This window comes from Gekko japonicus, unplaced genomic scaffold (assembly GCF_001447785.1).
Source record: "Gekko japonicus isolate JY-2015 unplaced genomic scaffold, Gekko_japonicus_V1.1 scaffold995, whole genome shotgun sequence".
Lineage (NCBI taxonomy): Eukaryota > Metazoa > Chordata > Lepidosauria > Squamata > Gekkonidae > Gekko > Gekko japonicus.
The window spans coordinates 539,658-558,829 of NW_015173152.1; the positions used below are offsets into that span (position 1 = coordinate 539,658).

General features: G+C 49.2%; 1 protein-coding gene across 1 annotated transcript in view; it reads right to left on the bottom strand.

Annotated features, from left to right (window-relative positions):
- The window catches only part of LOC107119791 (branched-chain-amino-acid aminotransferase, cytosolic-like), a 93,356-nt gene that overhangs the window by 42,710 nt on the left and 31,474 nt on the right, over positions 1 to 19,172 (bottom strand). Inside the window, exon 2 of the mRNA XM_015422383.1 lies at positions 258 to 458. Coding sequence (XP_015277869.1) covers positions 258 to 458 — 201 coding nt within the window. The remainder of the gene's footprint in view (positions 1 to 257; positions 459 to 19,172) is intronic.

Genomic DNA, 19,172 nt, shown 5'->3' on the forward strand with positions numbered 1-19,172 from the left:
CATCAGTCCATCAAAGTCACTATTGTCTACTCATAGAGGCAGCCGCTTTCCAGGGTCTCAGGCGGAGGTCTTTCACATCAACTACTGCCTGGTCCTTGAACTGGAGACTCTGGGGATTGAACTCGGGACCTTCTGCATACCAAGCAGATGCTCTACCACTGAGCCACGGCCCCTCCCCAAGAAAAGGTGCTCAAAAATGACAAAATCTACAAATATGACAGATAAGAACTTCCTTTTTGTCCTACTGCAGTACTCACTTCTACGGCATAGTGAAAGGCCGATATGGCAGGATGTACGGAGAGGTTCTCCAGAGGCTTGATCTGAGGTTTCTCCCATCCAGAATCTACGGACCACTCTATAAACAGCATGTTGTCTGAGAACACAGTCCCAAACACGAGACCTTTGGGATCTGGCTTTTCCTTGAAAGTGGTGGAGGGGTTGATGATTAAGTCGGCAGCCTAGGGATTAAAAAAAGGGGAAGAAAATTACACAAGTTATCCTTCCACAAAAAATGGGGAAGAAAATTACACAAGTTATCCTTCCACAAAAGTATTTTCCTGATCGAAGATGGCACTATGGCAAACAGACATTTCGGAAGCACCCCACGAGTTCTCGAACATTGGCAGGAGCAGAAAGCTGGTAACTAAAAAGGGTTTGTTAGGTGTCTGGTCAACCATCGGCATCCTTCATTTCAGACCAAAAAAGGGAAATCCGTGTTCCGTATCCAATGTGCGCTGCTGGCCAAGTGTTAGTAGCTAGCCCATAATAACCTGTTGAGGCATGTAGGCCAAGGAAGACGCCTCCTTCCTTGAAACAACATAACAAAGGACAGAAGGAAATACATTTCTCAACTTTGACATGTTTAAACTGATAACACGCAAGGAATTGGAAACAAACAAATGGATTCCATTATCTGTAAAGCTACACAATGAGAAAGGTCCAGCTCTGCCTTCGGGCAAAAGGCCACATCCCTCTGGAGCTGGGCAAGGGGAACCGGCAACGGATCAGCAGTCTGGGAGGGAAGATGAAAAGACTTGGAAGGAGCTCAAGGTTAAACTTTTCCTCCTCTGACAAAGACTTCTTTTACGACCCCGGGGAAATCACTTCATCTCTCCCTGCTTCAGATTTCTGTTTTTAGCAGGTGAAAGAAACGGCACTTCCATTTTGCTTCATAATGGAATGATGTCTACCAATTGCAGGGCTTGGCTGCTCATTAGGGTTGCCAAGTCCATCTTCCACCCCCAGCGGGGGACTTTGGGGGCGTTCCTGGAGGGGGTGGGGCATCCCCGATGTGATGACGTCACGTTGGGGACGTCCGCCGCCCCACCCCCACCCGTGCGTTGGATCTCCAGAAACGGCAGTTCCCTGTCCTTAAAGGAGCCGGCGTTTCCCATTTAAATGCAGGAGCCGGCGTTTCCCCTTTAAGAGCAGCTGCGTTTCCCCTTTAAGAGCACGAAGCGGCTTGGGAGGAAGCACAGGCTTGGGAGGAAACACGGGTTCCACACACTTCAACGGAGAGAGTGGGGTGGGTGTGGGTGTTGTGGGCGGGGCTTCCCCAAAAAACGGGGGACCCCTGGCAAACCGGGGGTTTTCGCAACCCTACTGCTCATATAGTGAACTTCTGTGTGAATAGCTCTGGGTTCAACTGAAGGATTTGCTTGAGCTTTCGTTTTCTTCAAATGCAAAGGTTTGTCAAATGCAATGTGTTGGCTTCTGTGCGTGCGAGGGAGGGAGGCAATTTTAGCCATTTTCCTTTCCAGCATCAGTCCTCCAACACCTCCCTCCTCCAACAGCCCCCTCATGCTGCTCCTGAGGGCCCCCTGGTAGAGTTACCAACCCCCAGGTGGTGCCTGGAATTCTCCTGGAATTACAGCTCATCTCCAAAAGACCAATATCAGTCCCCCTGGAGAAAATGATTGCTTTGGAGGGTGGACTCTGTGGCATTGTGCCCTTCTGAAGTCTCTCCCTCCCAAAAACAGGCCCTCTCCAGACTCTACCTCCAAATCTCCAGGAATTCCCCAACCTGTAGTTGGCAACCCTACTCCCAGGGGAAGCAGCATTTGGAGAGGGCGTTTGGGCTGCAGTGTGGCGGGGGTGTGAAGTTGTGCTTCTGTGCATGGAAAACTTAGATAAGATACAGAGTTGGAATACAATTCAAGAACTTGTGGGCACTCAATCTCACAATACAAGAACTCGCGGGCACTCAATGAAATTGCTGAGCAGTCGGATTAGAATGGATAAAAAGACGTCCTTCTTCACCCAAAGAGTGATTAACACATGGAATTCACTGCCAGAGGGGGGGGAGGCAGCTACAAGCATGGACGGCTTCAAGAGGGAACTGGATAAACATATGGAGCAGAGGTCCATCAGTGGCTATTAGCCACAAGGTATAGGTAGGAACTCTCGGTCTGGGGCAAGTGATGCTCTGTCTTCTTGGTGCTTGGGGGGGGGCAACCGTGGGAGGGCTTCTAGTGTCCTGGCCCCACTGGTGGACCTCCTGATGGCACCTGGTATTTTTGGCCACTGTGTGACACAGTGTTGGACTGGATGGGCCACTGCCCTGATCCAACATTGGCTTATCTTATGTTCTGATGGAAGGGATGGAAGGGGGAAAGGGAGAAGGGGGGGTATGCAAAGGACATTAAGATTATCTCTCTTTTTTTGCTGTCAAGTCACATCTGACTTATGGTGACACCACAGGGTTTCCAAGGGAAGAAACATTCAGAGGTGATTTGCCATCACCTGCCCCCGTGTCACCACCCTGGACTTCCTTGGTGGTCTCCCATCCATGTGTTAACCAGGACCGACCCTGCTTAGCTTCTGAGATCTGGTGAGACTGGGCTAGCTTGGGCTATCTGGGTCAGGGCGATTACCTTCCTTATATTTTGTTGCACATATACTTGCTAGCGTGGTGGTGGAAAGTGCCGTCAAGGCGCAGCCAACTTGCGGCGGCCCTGCAGGGCTTCAAGGCAAGAGATGTTCAGAGGTGGTTTGCCATTGCCTGCCTCTGTGTAGTGACCCTGGACTTCCTTGGTGGTCTCCCACCCAGGTACTATCCAGAGCCGCCCCTTCTTAGCTTCCGAGATCTGATGAGACCAGGCTGGCCTGGGCCATCCAGGTCAGGGCTTGATCTCTTAAGACCAGCCAATCATGGAATCTCTACAATGAGAGGCAGAATATCTCTTAACTTGCCGATGCAGAGCCCAAACAACTGGCCACCTCCATCTCCATCAGGAATAAGCATGGATGCATGAAGCTATCTTATTCTAAATCACAACATGGCCCTATCAAGGTCAACCTTGTTTCCAGGATCTCAGAGGCTATTAGCCATGAGGTATAGATGGAACATTATGGGGCAGTGATGCTCTGTATTCTTGATGCTTGGAGGGGCAATAGTGGGAGGGCTTCTGGCCCTTCAGCACAGGCTGGATGTGCTCCCATTTAGGGAGACCCATCAAAAGCCTGGCCGCAGCATTCTGCACAAGCTGCAGCTTCCAGATTTGCAACAAGGGCAGCTCCATGTAAAGAGTGTTACAGTAGTCTACTCTCGAGGTGACCATCACATGGATCACTGTAGCCAGGTCATCGCGACTGAGGAAGGGAACCAACTGCCGAATCAGCCGAAGATGGTAGAAGGCCAACTTAGCCGTGGCTGCAACCTGGGCCTCCATTGTTAAGGCGGCATCCAGGAGCACTCCCAAACTCCTAACCTCCGGCACTGGCACCAACGGTGCCCCACCGAAGGTCGGGAGTGGGATCCCCATCCCCATTCCGCCCTGACTCAGGAACAGGACCTCCGTCTTCGCCGGATGACATAAGAACCAAAACATATTTTCTTTTTTTGCATATTCTGACACAGTAGACACAGCACCTTGTGTTAAGGCCACAGTTACTAACCAAGAGTTAAAATCAATTTTATTAACACACAAATAATAGGCAAACAGGATGAGAAGATTCCAGTTCATTTCCTCAATGCAAGACTACACTGAGGAAATGTTAACGCTGACTTTGTTAAAATGTAAAACTTGGCACCAACATTTCATGCACAAAGGGACAAACATTAAAACTAGCGAAGAACAAATGGAGGTTTCAAATGATCAAAGGGAGCTTTTGAAGAAGAAGAAGGTTGGTTTTTATACCCCACCCTTCACTACCCGAAGGAGTCTCAGAGTGGCTTACAATCACCTTCCCTTCCTCTCCCCACAAGAGACACCCTGCAAGGTTGGAGGGGCTGAGAGAGCTCTTTGGATAACTGCTCTTGGGAGAAGAGCTCTGAGAGCACTTATGACTGACCCAAGGTCACCCAGCTGGCTGCATGTGGAGGAGTGGGGAATCAAACCCGGGTCTCCCAAATTAGAGTCTGTGCTCCTAACCACTACACCAAACTGGCTTGAGGGTGACGATGACAGAAACAGTATGGAATATACATAAAACCCAGGACCACTGTAAGCAGCAGCTAGTTCCCTATGTGCCACGCGTCCAGAACAGGTCCACTGGCCAAAAATGTTCTTCTGAAAGACAACAGTGCTTCCGTAACTGTATGAGGGCTCACGGTCTCTTCGTGACAGGGGGATGACAACCAATGAGGGTTGTGAACAGCTTTTATTTCAAACACTGTGACAGGTTTCTTGGGGCAGGGGTCCCCAACATGGCGCCCATGAGTGGCACAGTGCCCACCAACACCAAGTGCTTTTAGAAAGTGGGGTCGGGTCGGGGGGGCGGGGCTGATTGGCTGTGCAGATTTTCAAAAAGGCTCCTTTGACGGCACCTGCTACCACAGCACAAGGATCTTCTTGTATCTAATTTATACTGGCTCTGGGAGTCCTGAGGAGGAAGGAGGCATTATCAGCTTAGTTATGCAGGGGAGGAAAACGTCATCCTTGGGATTCCTGCCGTCTCCGCTTTCATCGCAGCTTTCACATTTTGTTTCTGCAGCAGTTCAAAACTAGAAGCTTTCTTTCGGGCTGAAGTCTCTCAGCACGTTGGATTGTGTGCCCCAATGCTATTGTCGCAGGTGGCTCAAGAGAGCTGCATCCCAGCTTAGTAACACGAGCCGCGTTGTACCCTGAAAGGAGCCCCTGTGGGGTAGACCACAAACACCTGCTGAAGCTTTTCTTGCGGCTTTCCCCTTTATCAGGAAGTTCAACAGTTTCTTTACCTGGAAATGCAACAGAGTCAGTTTGGTGTTGTGATTAAGAGCAGCAGGACTCTAATCCGGAGAACTGGGTTTGATTCCCCACTCCTTCTCCACATGAAGCCTGCTGGGTGACCTTGGGCCCATCACAGTTCTCTCAGAACTCTCTCAGCCCCACCTCCCTCACAAGGGTACATGTTGTAGGCAATGCTCCCTCTAAGCTATGGAGTCTTGTGAGTAAAAATTCTACTTTGTGAGCTACTGGCATTAAAACTGTGAGTGAGCAATTTGGCTACTGCATAAACTAGTTTGCTCTGGAGCCATCCTTCCTGAGCTAAGGCAAAACTGTGTGAGCCAGAGGCTAAAAAAACTGTGAGCTAGCTCACACTCACTCAGCTAAGGAGGAACACTGGTTGTGGGGAGAGGAAGGTGATTGTAAGCTGCTCCAATACTCCTTTGGGTAGTGAAGGGCCGGGTATACAACCAGCTCTTCTTCTTTTCTTCTTCTTATTCAGCAATGCTGTTAGACATTCCTACCATAATTCAGGCACTTCTTAGAGATAAAATGGCTGTGATGGAGGCAAACCACTAAAGCAAGGGTCTCCAATATGGTGTTGGTGGGTGCCATGGCGCTCACCAACACCCTTCCTGACACCTGCCAAATGTTTTTAGAAAGTGGGTCGAGCCAGGAGGGGCTTTTGCCTGGCAAGGATTCCGATTGGCTGTGCAAATTTGGCATCAGCTGCCACCAGTTCGGCAGCCTCCATCTCTGTCTCGTCGCTTTCTCCCCGGTCTCCCCGGCATCGCTGCTTGGAGTTCAGGCATGCTGCCGGCGGCTGCCTTTCTCCCTCCCCTCCAACGTGATAAGGGATGACAGGTTGGCAAACTACATACAGAGCCAGCGTCTCTTAGTTTGACCTTTTCCCCATGGTTGTGGCAAGAAGAAAAACTGAATGATTTAGGTACCCAAAGCCCAGAGCTCTTAGACAAAGGAAAAGACACGATATAAAAATAACATAACCTTTCCCCAAACCATATGGGTTTTTTTCTTGCAGGACAATCATGACTGGTGATCAGGCTTGCCATTTGCACGCTTTAGGGGCCCCCAATCTGCTGGCCTGGATCCAGCCGGTGGGGGAACTCCGCCACCAAAGTGCCGGGATTGTGCGGGTGACGTCATCGTTCTGGGCACATCGCCGGGAGGTATGCTCTAGCACTCGGCCAAAAACTCTATGGTACCATGGAGTTTCTGGCTGAATGCTAGAGCACCCCCCTGGTGATATGCCTAGTGCGATGACGGCACTTCTGGGTGAGATCATTGTGGCGTGCACACTATGCGCATGTGCCAGAAGATCCCAAAAGGGAAGCTCCGCCCCCCTCCCGGCAGAAGGTAGGGACCTGGCAGCCCTACTGCTAATCCAGAACAGTTATCACTATTGAACAGCCTACAGTAAGATCTCAAGATGTTTCTACTTCATGAAAAACAGAGACACTTAATGGAAGTGTTAACAAAGGAATGACAAACTAATTGTGCCTTGTTTGGATATTCTAAAAGGCCCAAGGACTGGTCTGACTGCTCCTGAAGACCTGACTCCGGTGAATCCCTGGATGGAGAGGCAATTTGGGCACACTGTGTATATTGCCATGAGCTCCAAAGACCAAGATACCAGTGTAGGCAAGGGTCATTTCCTGCGGGAGCGCACAGGAGCAGAGCTCCAGCAGTAAGGAGCCCAGGGGGCGGGCACATGCAACAAGCCCCACCCCCTGCTCCTAGCAGCCCTCAGTCGGGTTATGAGGAGCAAGAAGCAGCCAGGTAAGTTGCAGAGCCCTCCTCCCCGGCCCGCCTTCAGGTACAAGCTCTTCCTCCTCTGTGAGGGCGGATCTGCGTGTCCCCCCCCCCACAGCTAGCAATCAAAAACAGTCCAGTGGAACCTTTAAGACCAAGTTTTATTTAGGTACAAGTTCTCCCTCCTCTGTGAGGACAGATCTGCCCGTCCCCCCCCCCAATAGCTAGCAATCCAAAACAGTCCAGCGGCACCTTTAAGACCAAGTTTTATCCAGGTACAAGCTCTCCCTCCTTTGCGAGGACAGATCTGCACATTCCCCCCCCCCCAATAGCTAGCAATCCAGATCAGTCCAGTGGAGCCTAAGCGGTGGGTGTTGCCTTCTGGCACACTTCCGGTATGCAAATAAGTTATCTGCATATGCAAATAAGTTATGGAAATATGTTATGCTAATGAGCTCCTGCACCTCTTTTTCTACAAAATGACCCCTGAGTGTAGGGTTTGATCCAGACATCCTGCTGCATAATCCAGTGCCCAATCCCAATACCCTAAAACGGCTCCAGGGGATCTGTGGACCGAGTAATTATGAGGGAGGGGTGTTTGGGGGACATACAGAGCAGCCTGCACCACTGTTCCATTTATTTACTTAATTTATTTCCTGCTTTTGTGCAGTCAAAGGAACAAGCCTCCTTTTCCAGTCCAGTTACAGCAGAGCAACTGAATGCGGCCAGTGGACTAAAGGTGTTATTGTACAAAGTTTTTGCAGCAATCTCTTTCAGATTTTGATGGTACCCTGACCTCGGAAGCTAAGCAGGGTGGGCCCTGGTTAGTACTTGGATGGGAGACCATCAAGGAAGCCCAGGGTCGCTATGTGGAGGCAGGCAATGGCAAACCACCTGTTTGTCTTTTGCCCTGTAAAGAAGGTTGCCAACTTCCTTGGAGGAGAAGGGGGTATAAACGCTATGCAGCCCTAAACGGCTCTAAAATAGAAACTTTATTAACAATACTATACTATCAAATGTCTTAAAGACAATGAATTTAACAATCAATGTTACAACATAAACGTACAGCAAAAAAATCGTAAAGTTTCTATTTTAGAGCCGTTTAGGGCTACACAGCGTTTATACTCCCTTCCGCTGGTTTGGCTGTGTTCCCGGTCTTTTTGTAACCTCCTCGGGTTGGCTGGAGATCTCCTGGGACTCGGACTGATCTCCGGGAGAGAGAGATCGGTTCACCTGGAGAAAACGGCTGCTTTAGAAGGTGGACTCTATGGCATTCTAGCCCAATGAAGTCCCTCCTCTCCCCAAACCCCGCCCTCCTCCGGCTCCACCCCCAAAATCTCCAGGTATTTCCCAGCTCAGAGCTGGCAAGTGGCAACTCTACTTGAATACCTTCTGTGATCTCCATAAATCAGCTACAACTTAATGGCATTTTCCACCACCGTGGCAGATTTTAAATGGCTGTTTAGTGCACATTGATTTGAGCACTGTGATTCATTTGGGGAGCCAGGCTGGATAGACGAGCAATAAATAAAATCTTGCTTCGACTGGCAACAGTGCTATGACCATCGTACAAGCGTGTGTAGTTTTCAGAGAACCTCTGAGAGAAGAGAAATTACTCTGGCACCAGTTCACGATTCATGCAAAAGGTCACCTTTGAGCAAAAAAAAAATTTTAAACCACCAAAATGGCTCTTTGGTGTGTGTGCGCACACACGGGATTTGCTTTCCCTCTCGCTAGTTTTAAACAAATAAAAGCAACAGTCCGTTGCTTTTTGCTCTTTCCTGACTGCCAGGACGCATGAGCCAAAACGGCGAACATGCTTTTTGGGAGCGGCGAGCTCTTTTTCTGATTCATATTTAAGGTCGTTTCCAGTCTGCATTTGCTGTTTTTGGTGCCAGTTGCTGTTTCCTTTTAGGCTAGGCTAGGAATAAATATGATGGGGGGGGGGAACAAGGTCCCTACGGAGCCCCACAGAAGGCTCTTTTAAAGTGCATTGGCATCAAATTTTTCTCACGGGAGTCTCATCTGACTGACTTCGACAGGACCTTAACGAAAGAATTAATTGCTGCTCTGAGCCAGAGTTCCAAGCCACACACATTTGCAAGCAAAAGTCCCCAAGTTCAAACTCCGGCATCTCTGGTTAAAGAATCACAAGTAATAATGATCTTTAACATTTATATACGGCTTTCAGATTGCGGTGGCTCAAGTGGTTAAGACGCTGAACTGCAGGCTGTGGAAGGTCGGTAGTTCAGCAGTTCGAGACCCGAGTGTGCAGCATGACAGAGTGAGCTCCCGTCTCTCGTCTCTCGTTCCAGCTCCTGCCAACCTAGCAGTTCGAAAGCAAGAAATTGCAAGTAGATAAATAGGGACCACTTCGGTGGGAAGGTCACAGCGTTCCGTGTGCCTTGGTGTTTAGTCATGCCGGCCACATGACCACGGAAACGTCTTCGGACAGCGCTGGCTCTTCGGCTTTGAAATGGAGATGAGCACCGCAACCCTAGAGTCGGACTCGACTGGCTTTCGAGCAAGGGAACCTTGACCTTTACCTTTTTCAGAGTTTAATGTGCATCACAGTAGAAACACTGAGCTGGAAGAGACCCCCAGAGCCCCTGCACAATGCAGGTAGTCCACGGCTCCCCCCTTCACACTCCTCCCCAGTGACCCCTGCTCTATGCCCAGAGGAAGGCAAAAAAAACCCCTCCAGGATCCCTGGGCCACTCTGGCTTGGAGGAAAATTCCTTCCTGACCCCGAAGTGGTCATCGGCATTACCCAGGGCAGACAGGAAAGGGCCACAAGAGCCGAGCACTGGCTCGTCCCTTCCTGCCCTCCCTCTCACTATCTTCCTAAATTCATAGTGAGCCATAGAATCAGCATTGCTGTCAGCTGGCCATATAGGCCAATTATTATGCACAGGTGTTTTGCTTCGCCTTCACCGTGCATGTCCATTGAGTTTTCTTTTTCGTACTGCATTGTTTTTCCTCCCTTCCGCGCTCAGTTCAGAGGAAGATGGCACAGAGAAAAGGGGAAGAGAAAAAATGCCATTGTGGGAAGTGCTATGGGCCTTTTAAACAGCACACCACAGTGATTCAGAAGCACAATGAAGGGGTAGAAAATAGAAGAAAGCTGTTTCCCTCCAAAGTGGCTCAACCACACTTTACTAACCTGATGCAAGCGGGTTTGTCTGAAATGACAGGGGGGGAAATCCATTAGCAGCCAGTTACTAAAATGGAATACAAAGGCAGTTTGAAAAGGGCCTGTAGTGTGGAGATCAGTTATAATTCTGGGAGAACTCCAGCTGCCAACTGAAGTTTATACAAATGTGTGATCACAGGATAGGTTGTAAGTAAACAAAAAACCCAACCATTATATTATTATGCAATCTATTCAATAATTATTATTAATCATATGGTACCAATTACAAAACACATTCCAATACAAAAAAATCCATGACAGTTGATCGAATATTTGGAATAATTTACATCTACATTTATATCTACATTTTGAGCAGTATTATACATTGGAACTTTGAGCACAGACAGTTTGGTTTACAAGGACACTTTAATATTTGTCTATTTTGTACTGGAATGTGTTCTGTAATTTGTACCATAATATAAATGCTTAATAATAATTATTGAGCAGTTTGCATAATAATATCACGGTACAGTGATAACAAAGAGTACTGTGCTAAAAAGCAAAGGCAAAAATACGAGAGGAAATTATAAAGGAGTTTTTTCTTTTCTTGGACACTTCCCCGCTGAGTCCCAAATTTAGGCTGAAAACGAGAAGAAAAACATCTGGGCAAATGCAGACCAGTTGTGATACCCTGTGAAATCATCTGTGGTTTGCTTTTTACCAAAAAACACAGGAAAGATTTCTTGTGTTTGTTTTTAAAAATTTGGATAGAGGAAACAGCAAAGGGAGAAATGAGGAAGGATATGAACCATTAAGGGAGGAAAACAGAAAAAGAAGAAGAGTCCGCAAGCACAGTTGATTTTATGAGCTGACCAACACCGGATGAGAACTGAGCCTCTTTTGAGATTGATGGAGAACAGAATAAGTTGGGGGGGGGGTGTTGTTGTGCTGTCTGTCCTTAAAAGCCCTTCCTTTTACAGTTCCTCAGGGCCTGCAAGACAGAGCTCTTCCACCAGACCTTTAGTTAAGGAGCTGCACCCAACACACTAAGGCCCTGTGCCCAATACCACCACCTGAGCTTTACCGATTTTAAAATCAAATGCCGACTACATTTATTAGTATGTTGATGCTACCCTGCTTTTGCCATCACCAATGAAATTGTTTACTAGCACCTTATGTTGTGTTTTTATGCTTTTACTCATATTGTTGTTTTAGCTACTGAATTTTATGTAAGCCGCCCTGAGCCTGCTCCGGCAGGGAGGGTGGGATATGAAAGAAAGAAAGAAAGAAAGAAAGAAAGAAAGAAAGAAAGAAAGAAAGAAAGAAAGAAAGAAAGAAAGAAAGAAAGAAAGAAAGAAAGAGAAAGAGAGAAAGAGAGAAAGAGAGAAAGAGGGAGAGAAAGAGAGAGAGAGAGAGAGAGAGAGAGAGAGAGAGAGAGAGAGAGAGAGAGAGAGAGAGAGAGAGAGAGAGAGAGAGGAGAGAAGGAATTTTATGTAAGCCGCCCTGAGCCTGCTCAGGCAGGGAGGGTGGGATATGAAAGAAAGAAAGAAAGAAAGAAGGAAGGAAGGAAGGAAGGAAGGAAGGAAGGAAGGAAGGAAGGAAGGAAGGGAGGAAGGGAGGAAGGGAGGAAGGGAGGAAGGGAGGAAGGGAGGAAGGGAGGAAGGGAGGAAGGGAGGAAGGGAGGAAGGGAGGAAGGGAGGAAGGGAGGTGAGAAGGAAGGAAGGAAAGAAAGAAAGAAAGAAAGAAAGAAAGAAAGAAAGAAAGAAAGAAAGAAAGAAAGAAAGAAAGAAAGAAAGAAAGAAGGGAAACAGCAGTTCAGCAGAACCAAAATTCTGACTGAGACCACAGCAGGGTTGCGAAACTCCAGGTAAGTCCTGGAGATACTCCTGGAATTACAACTGACCTCCAGACTCCAGAGATCAGTTCCCCAGAAGGAAATGGCTGCTCTGGAGGGTGGATCCTACGGCATTATACCCTGCTGAGGTCCCTCTCCAGGTTGTACCTCCCAAATCTCCAGTAATTTCCCAACCGAGAGTACGCAATCCTGGAACACAGTGCAGAGGAGGAGGAGAGGCTTAATCCTTCTCCTCCATTCCTCCCAGCTAGGGTTGCCAGCTCTGGGTTGGGAAATACCTGGAGATTCAGCGGGACATAATGCCAATAGTATTTACCGTCCAAAGCAGCCATTTTCTCCAGGGAGAAAAATCTTAGTCATCTGGAGAGCAAACATAATAGCAAGAGATCTCCAGGTGCTACCTGAAAGTTGGCAGGCCTACTCCCAGCACAGTTCCATCAGCTGAAACCACCGACACCCCTTCACTGTTCTTAGTTTTGGGGGGGAGGGACACCCTTTCTCTGCCTGTCTTTTTTCGTGACCTTTGGATGAGTCTTTTTTTTTTTTTTTGGATGAGTCTTTTTTCCTGACCTTTGGGGGAGGGGTCCTCTCACCCAGTATCACAGCTCCCGTTTGAATCAAAACCTTCCATGTCTAGAATTCCCAATTTAAAAAAAAACAACCTCTGGGAATATCCCTAGGTTTGCTACCAGAAACATGTCTGGTTTGGCCCTAAGTAGTTAATCTAACCAACTTCCCCCCAACCCATCTCCAACGAATTTAGGGTACCTTACATAGTCCCCCTCACCTTCATTTTCTCCACACAACAGCTTTACAAAGGCCCCTGCCACACGGCAGGGAAAACACTGGGCAAAGTGCGGCTTCTAAAAGCCGCACCAAAAAAGAGATGCCGCGGCGGGATCCCACAATCCCCTGAGCCGCCGTGCCGTTGCTCCCCGGCACGATCAGATGCTGGGGAGGAAGAGATGAGTGGGAGGGGGAGGCTGCCGAACTGCGCATGCTCGAGCATGCGCAGTACGGCCGGGGGCCGGGGATGCGCTGGCAAAAAGACGCGCCGGCGATCCCACGGCCAGCAGTGATGCGGCCCTTCGGAAAGAACCACCTAGGTAGGTGGTTCTTTTTTGCTGCGGGTTTTGGCTGGGAGGGGCGGATTGGGAACGGGCTGGGAACGGCCCCGATCCGTCCCTCTCCCGGCCCAAACCGTCTAGTGTGAACAGGGCCAAAGTAGGTAAAAGCTGAGAGAGACTGGCCTGAAACTACCCAATGGCCTTCATGGCTGAGAGGGTATCGGAACCCAGGTCTATCTATCAAGTATTTTTTTTATCCCACTCTCCTCCTTCAAGGAGCTCAAAATGGCACACATGCTCTCATTTATCTCCACAACAATTCTGTGAGGTGGGTCAGGTAGAGAGAGAGGACTGACCCGAGTTCCTCTGGTGAGCTTCGCAGAAGAATACGGATTTCCCCCTGGCTCTCCCATGTCCCAGGCAAACACTCTACTACACCACACTGTCTCCATTCTTCTTCACACAGCGCTGTAAACACAACTGAACACTGTTTTTTTCTTAACCACTGCACCACACCGGGACCAACAGTTTATGAGACCTACGCTACAAAACACAAACGAATCCTTAAGCCCCCCCCCCCAAAAAAAATCTGCAACACTCTCGCACACATCAATAACCCCACAACCAGAATAACATCAATAACACCACAACCATAATAACTCATCGTACATACACACCAATAACTCCACACTCTCGTAGACATCAGTAACTCCACAACCCTCACAGGCCAAGGGCCATGCCAAATCTCCCTGCGTCTTAAGGGCACTGTTTTCCAGAGAAACACTTCAGGCAAGCATGCTTTAGCGAACAATGTACCTTGAAAGATTCGGTGGCTGCTGCACATCCCGCTCCACAGTCGTTCTGACAACCCTGCAAGGGACAAAACCGTATTTAAAAGAAATATTTATATACCAGGCAAGGAACGCTGCAGAATTTCGAGCACCTGTTCGGCGAACGCTTAAAAAGAAATCAGGTAATTATCACTCGGACATGGCTCAATACCCTACCTGAGCTCTACGGTTCTCACAGTCCATTTTGCTACAACACAGATCCTCGGAGCCTTCTGCACTTCTGGGCATGTAAGAGGATTGGGTAAATCCTGCTTTAGCCTGTACTCGGGACCCCGAGCCGCTGAGAGACAAAAGCGGGATTGTTTCAGCTCAAAGCTGAACCAAATGCTCAGCGATTCTTATGTGTTCAGGTCCGTGGGATCCCCTCATATCAGCTGCTGAAGGCAGAAGGCAAAGAGAGGGCAGGAGAAAAAAGGTGGGACGGGTTCAGCTTTTTGACAGCCCATCACTCACTCCCAAATCAAACAGGGTCGACCGTGACGAACATCCAGAAAAACAAGACCAACGGCAAGCCAGTCCCCAATGAAAATGTCATTACCCCAGTTGCATTTGATTCCTTGAAAGCAGATGTTATCGCAAGCGGGAGCCAAGAGGAAACGGCAAATAGGAACTAGCAAACACACCAGTCTGGTAATAGACGAACCACCCTAAATTATGCTGCCAAGTGGGGAAGAGGACCTCCTTTCTATCAGTACGTATCTTACAGGCTCATCGGAATATCTGTCCCATCCAAGGAACAACTCATACATCACAAAGTGCCCACGTCCTCCCCGTGTGACCGGTCAACAGTGTGTTCAAGTTGCATGCTCAGAAATTAATTCACAGGAACATGAGGGCTCAATCTAGTTCAGGACCACAGCGGGCAGAGAGAGGGGGAGCTCAAATGCCCCCCTCCCTGCCATTTTCCTGACCTTAAACAGGGCTGGAGAGACGCTATTGGCCCTGCTGGGAACACCTGCATGAAGTCTTCATTACAAACAGGTTTCCGCAGCAGGCAACCCCCCCAGGGTCCTTTGAGCCCTGACCTGGATGGCCTAGGCTAGCCCCATCTCATTAGATCTCAGGAGCTTAATCAGGGATGGCCCCGGGTGAGTAGTTGGATTGGGACCACCAGGGAAGTCCAGAGTTGCTACGAAGAGGCGGGCCATGGGAAACCATCCCTGAAGTCTCTTGCCTTGAAAACCCTATGGGGTCGGCTGCACCTTGACAACACTTCCCACCAACACCACAGGGTTGTTTAAGGTTAGGAAAATGGTGCCGTGGGGGGGAGGGAGGAGGAGGAGGAGGAGGAGGAGAAGAAGAAGAAGAAGAAGAAGAAGAAGAAGAAGAAGAAGAAGAAGAAGAAGAAGAAGAAGAAGAAGAAATTGGATTTATACCCCACCCTTCACTACCCGAAGGAGTCTCAGAGTGGCTTACAAACTCCTTCCCCCTCCCTACAACAGACACCCTGTGAGGTAGGTGGGGCTGAGAGAGCTCTCTCGAGGACTGCTCCTGAGAGAACAGCTCTGAGAGAACTTGTGACTGACCCAAGGTCACACCAGCAGCTGCATGTGGAAGAGTGGGGAATCAAACCCGGTTCTCCCACTCCCGCTCCGAACCGCTACACCAAACTGGCTCTCTGGTTGGATGCCTGTACATGTTATTAAGAGAACCACGTGTGTGTGTGCGTGTGTGTTTATTTATCCCCACTCCCAGGGTGCTCGGATTTCTACAGCGTCCTTCAGACCGAGCAGAGGACGAAAAGGATCCAGAGGCGAGCCACTCAACGCCCATCTCGTGACAGATCCGGCTGTCCATCTTCCTTTCGATATTCTACGCCATTCCTGAGCAAAGCTCAATCATTTCATACGCTGCGGGAGATTAGATACGCTACCAGAGCCGGCACGCAGGAGACTCTCTGACTGCCTCTGGAAACCAACTGAGGCTCTGGCCAGAACATTTTTAGCCCGTCCCTACGGAAATCAGAGTCAGCATTGGTGTGTGGCCAGGCAAAAACGTCCAGCTTTTGAGTCACTCCCCAAAACGTAGCCTACAACAGGCCTGTTTGACTTGTGACCCACCAAGCTGAATGCGGCCAAGCCCCAAGTACTGCAGTCTGCCAGGTACGTGTCCTCCTCCCCCCCACTTCCTCCCCAGTTTTTGCAAACTCAGGCAAAAAACAAGAACAGAAGCTCTGTCAAATCCCAGAGAGGGCACAATACAGGGCTGGTGAGCCGCTGTTGGCCTAGTTGTGGAAGCCGGTGTCTGTTCTTGGACCCTGGTGCTAACCCGATCCTCTGCTGAGTCATGTCCTGGTTGGTGCATCGCAAATGTTATTTCTGAACAGTATATGCTGCCTCTCTAGGATCTGCTCAAAGTGGCTCACAAAGTATACGGAAAAAAATCAAGACGTGGGATAAAAATCCTGCAAATCCAGTGGTCAAAGGCCACTTCGACCTGATTTTCTATGGTGGAGTGGACCATATACACAGAGGTTTAGTTCACAAGCTTAACAAACCACACTTCAGCTATTCAGATATGTGACATATTCATGCTCTTTCTTCTGGTGTAGTGGTTAAGTGCGCGGACTCTAATTTGGGAGAACCAGGTTTGATTCTCCACTCCTCCACTTGCACCTGGCTGGATGGCCTTGGGCAAGCCGTAGTTCTGATAAGAGCTGTTCTTGAAAAAGAACAGTTTCTGTCAAGAGCTCTCTCAGCCCAACCTACCTCACAGGGTGTCTGTTGTGGGGAGGGGAAGGGAAAGGCGTTTGTAAGCCGCTCTGAGACACCTTTGGGTAGTGAAGGGCGGGGTATAAATCCAATCTCTTCTCTTCTTCTTCTTCTTCTTCTGTTCATGTGTACCTGAACTTTCTGCACTCTGGTCAAACCACAGTTTGCAGTTCTATCTGCACAAGAAAAACTACGGTTTGCTTAAACTGCTTATCAGCAAACACCTAAGGCAATGCAACTTGACTCTCCTGTCCAATACACATGCAGCTGCCCTAGACTCTTGGTCCATCAAGGTTAGTATTGTCTACTAGGACTGACAGCAGCTCTCTGGGGGTTTCAGGTCAAGGTCTACTTGATCCCTTTAAATGGAGATGCCCGGGACTGAACCTGGGATCTTCTGCATGCCGAGCAGCTGCTCTACCACTGAGCCACAGCCCCTCCCCAAAGAGCTATGCCTCTGGATCCCCATCTCTATGCACACATATGCTAACGATGCTGAGTGCCCAGCTAACTACAGCATGCAGAGAGACAAGAGCCGCATTGCTGCTGAATTTTTTCCTCTCTGTTGCAAAAACCCAAATTACAGCAATTTTCCAAAACTGCACACGCATTGCCATTTGGAAGTCAAAGTCAGTTTGGTGTAGCGGTTAGGAGCGCAGACTCTAATCTGGGAGAACCGGGTTTGATTCCCCACTCCTCTACATGCAGCTGCTGGTGTGACCTCGAGTCAGTCACAAGTTCTCTCGGAGCTGTTCTCTCAAGGGCAGTCCTCGAAAGAGCTCTCTCAGCCCCACCGACCTCACAGGGTGTCTGTTGTGAGGGAGAGGAAGGGAAAGGTGATTATAAGCTGCTCTGAGACTCCTTTGGGTATTGAAGAGCGGGGTATAAATCCAATCTCCTCTTCCCTTTAAAAGAATTTAAAACTACAAGCCTACAGCACAGCCGTTCGGAGCAATTTTGTAGTGAAGGCGTCTCCACCCCTGCTTTGGATGTCCCTCACCTTGAAAAGCGAGCTGTGCTGGAAAACGTAATTGGAAACAACGGCACTGTGTGCTGGTCGGGGTTGTCCCCCCCCCCTTTGCAAATCCACCGCTGTTTCATCAAGCAGAGAAAGTGATGGCGCTCAGCAGCTGAGTCACTCAAGACTATTTTTAACGCCAGCGGAAAAAGCTTGGAACTCCTCGTGACCTTTCCAGACAAGAGCTGGAGGAAAAGGGATACATTCATGGGAGGCACGTCTCCACCCGATATTGTCGATTTTTGCTCGATTTTGAACTGAACCAAAGATGGGTAAGAGAAAGACTATGCAACAGTAAAAAAAATAATAATCAAGGGATAGTCTGGTATTAGTGACTCAATTCCATGCAATATCTGCTCGTGTGCTGTGAGAATGAAACATCTGAAGCAGGGATCCCCAACGCGGTGCCCGCGGGCACCGTGGTATCAGCTGACACTTTTCTTTGTGTCCATCAAGTGCTTTAGAAAGTGGGCGGGGCTCTTATGCAGCAGGGCTTCCCATTGGCCCCTGAAGATCTGATTGGCTATGTAGATTATAAATGACACTGTTTCAGGGGCAGATGCCTCGACAATGTTTGTTTTATTCGCTCCCACCCCTCTTCTCCAGGGCATTTTTAAATCACCGCTCTTCTGCCCTGCACATGTGCTTCCTCTGTGTGTGTGGCTCCACTCCCCATGGCAGCCATTTTCTGGTGGGCTCTGCTTCTTGTGGTGGCCATTTTGTGGTTGGGCCCACCACTCTGTGTCAGAATTCCAAAGGTGCCCACAGGCTTTAAAAGGTCAAGGACCCCTCGTCTAAAGGTTCTTCGGAGCCCCAAATGATCAAAAATAGGCAGGGGTAGACTGGGATGGGAGAAAGGCCCTAGAAAAGGGCCACCCCCTGGCTGGCCCTGGCTCTGCCCCCCAAAGGATGCAGGAAGGGAGGAAAAGGCAGCCTGTCCAGCGAGCCACCTCTTCCAGGCCTCTGAAGGGCTAGGCCTCTATCCCCCCGCCATACAGGCCTTCGGTGGCAGGGCGTGCCTCCCCCAGGCTGCATAGGTCATAGGAAGACCAGGTGACACCTCTCACAGGCTATGTGGGCTCCGGACAGGACAGGCACTGTAACCGCTGGGCCACACAGGCCTGTGATAGTGAGATCTCTCCTGCCACAACCTGGAGGCTGGCAACCCTAGCACCGCCTCCCCTGCACAGGCCTTTTTCACCACTATACTGACCCTAACTAAGGCGGTGCGACAGGCCACCAGCTGACCAGGAGAAGTCCCAGGAGCTATAATGGCTACTCCACCCTGGAAAATAGTTTTTTTCCCCCCCTTTCTTCTTTTTCCAGAGCTCCATACTGGAGAGAAAAAGGTAGATCTGGATCAACCAGAGTGAGGATTTTTGAAAAGTCAGTCCCATTGCTACGATGCCATTCTCTGCTCATCAGCTCTTCTGCAGAGATGTAAGAAAATTATCAAAATGATATCAAACACAAGAAGAGCCCTGCTGGATCAGACCAGTGGTCCATCTGGTCCAGAATCTAAAGAACATTATAAGAGCCCTGCTGGATCAGACCAGTGGCCCATCTAGTCCAGCATCCTAAGAACATAAGAAGAGCCCTGCTGGATCAGACCAGTGG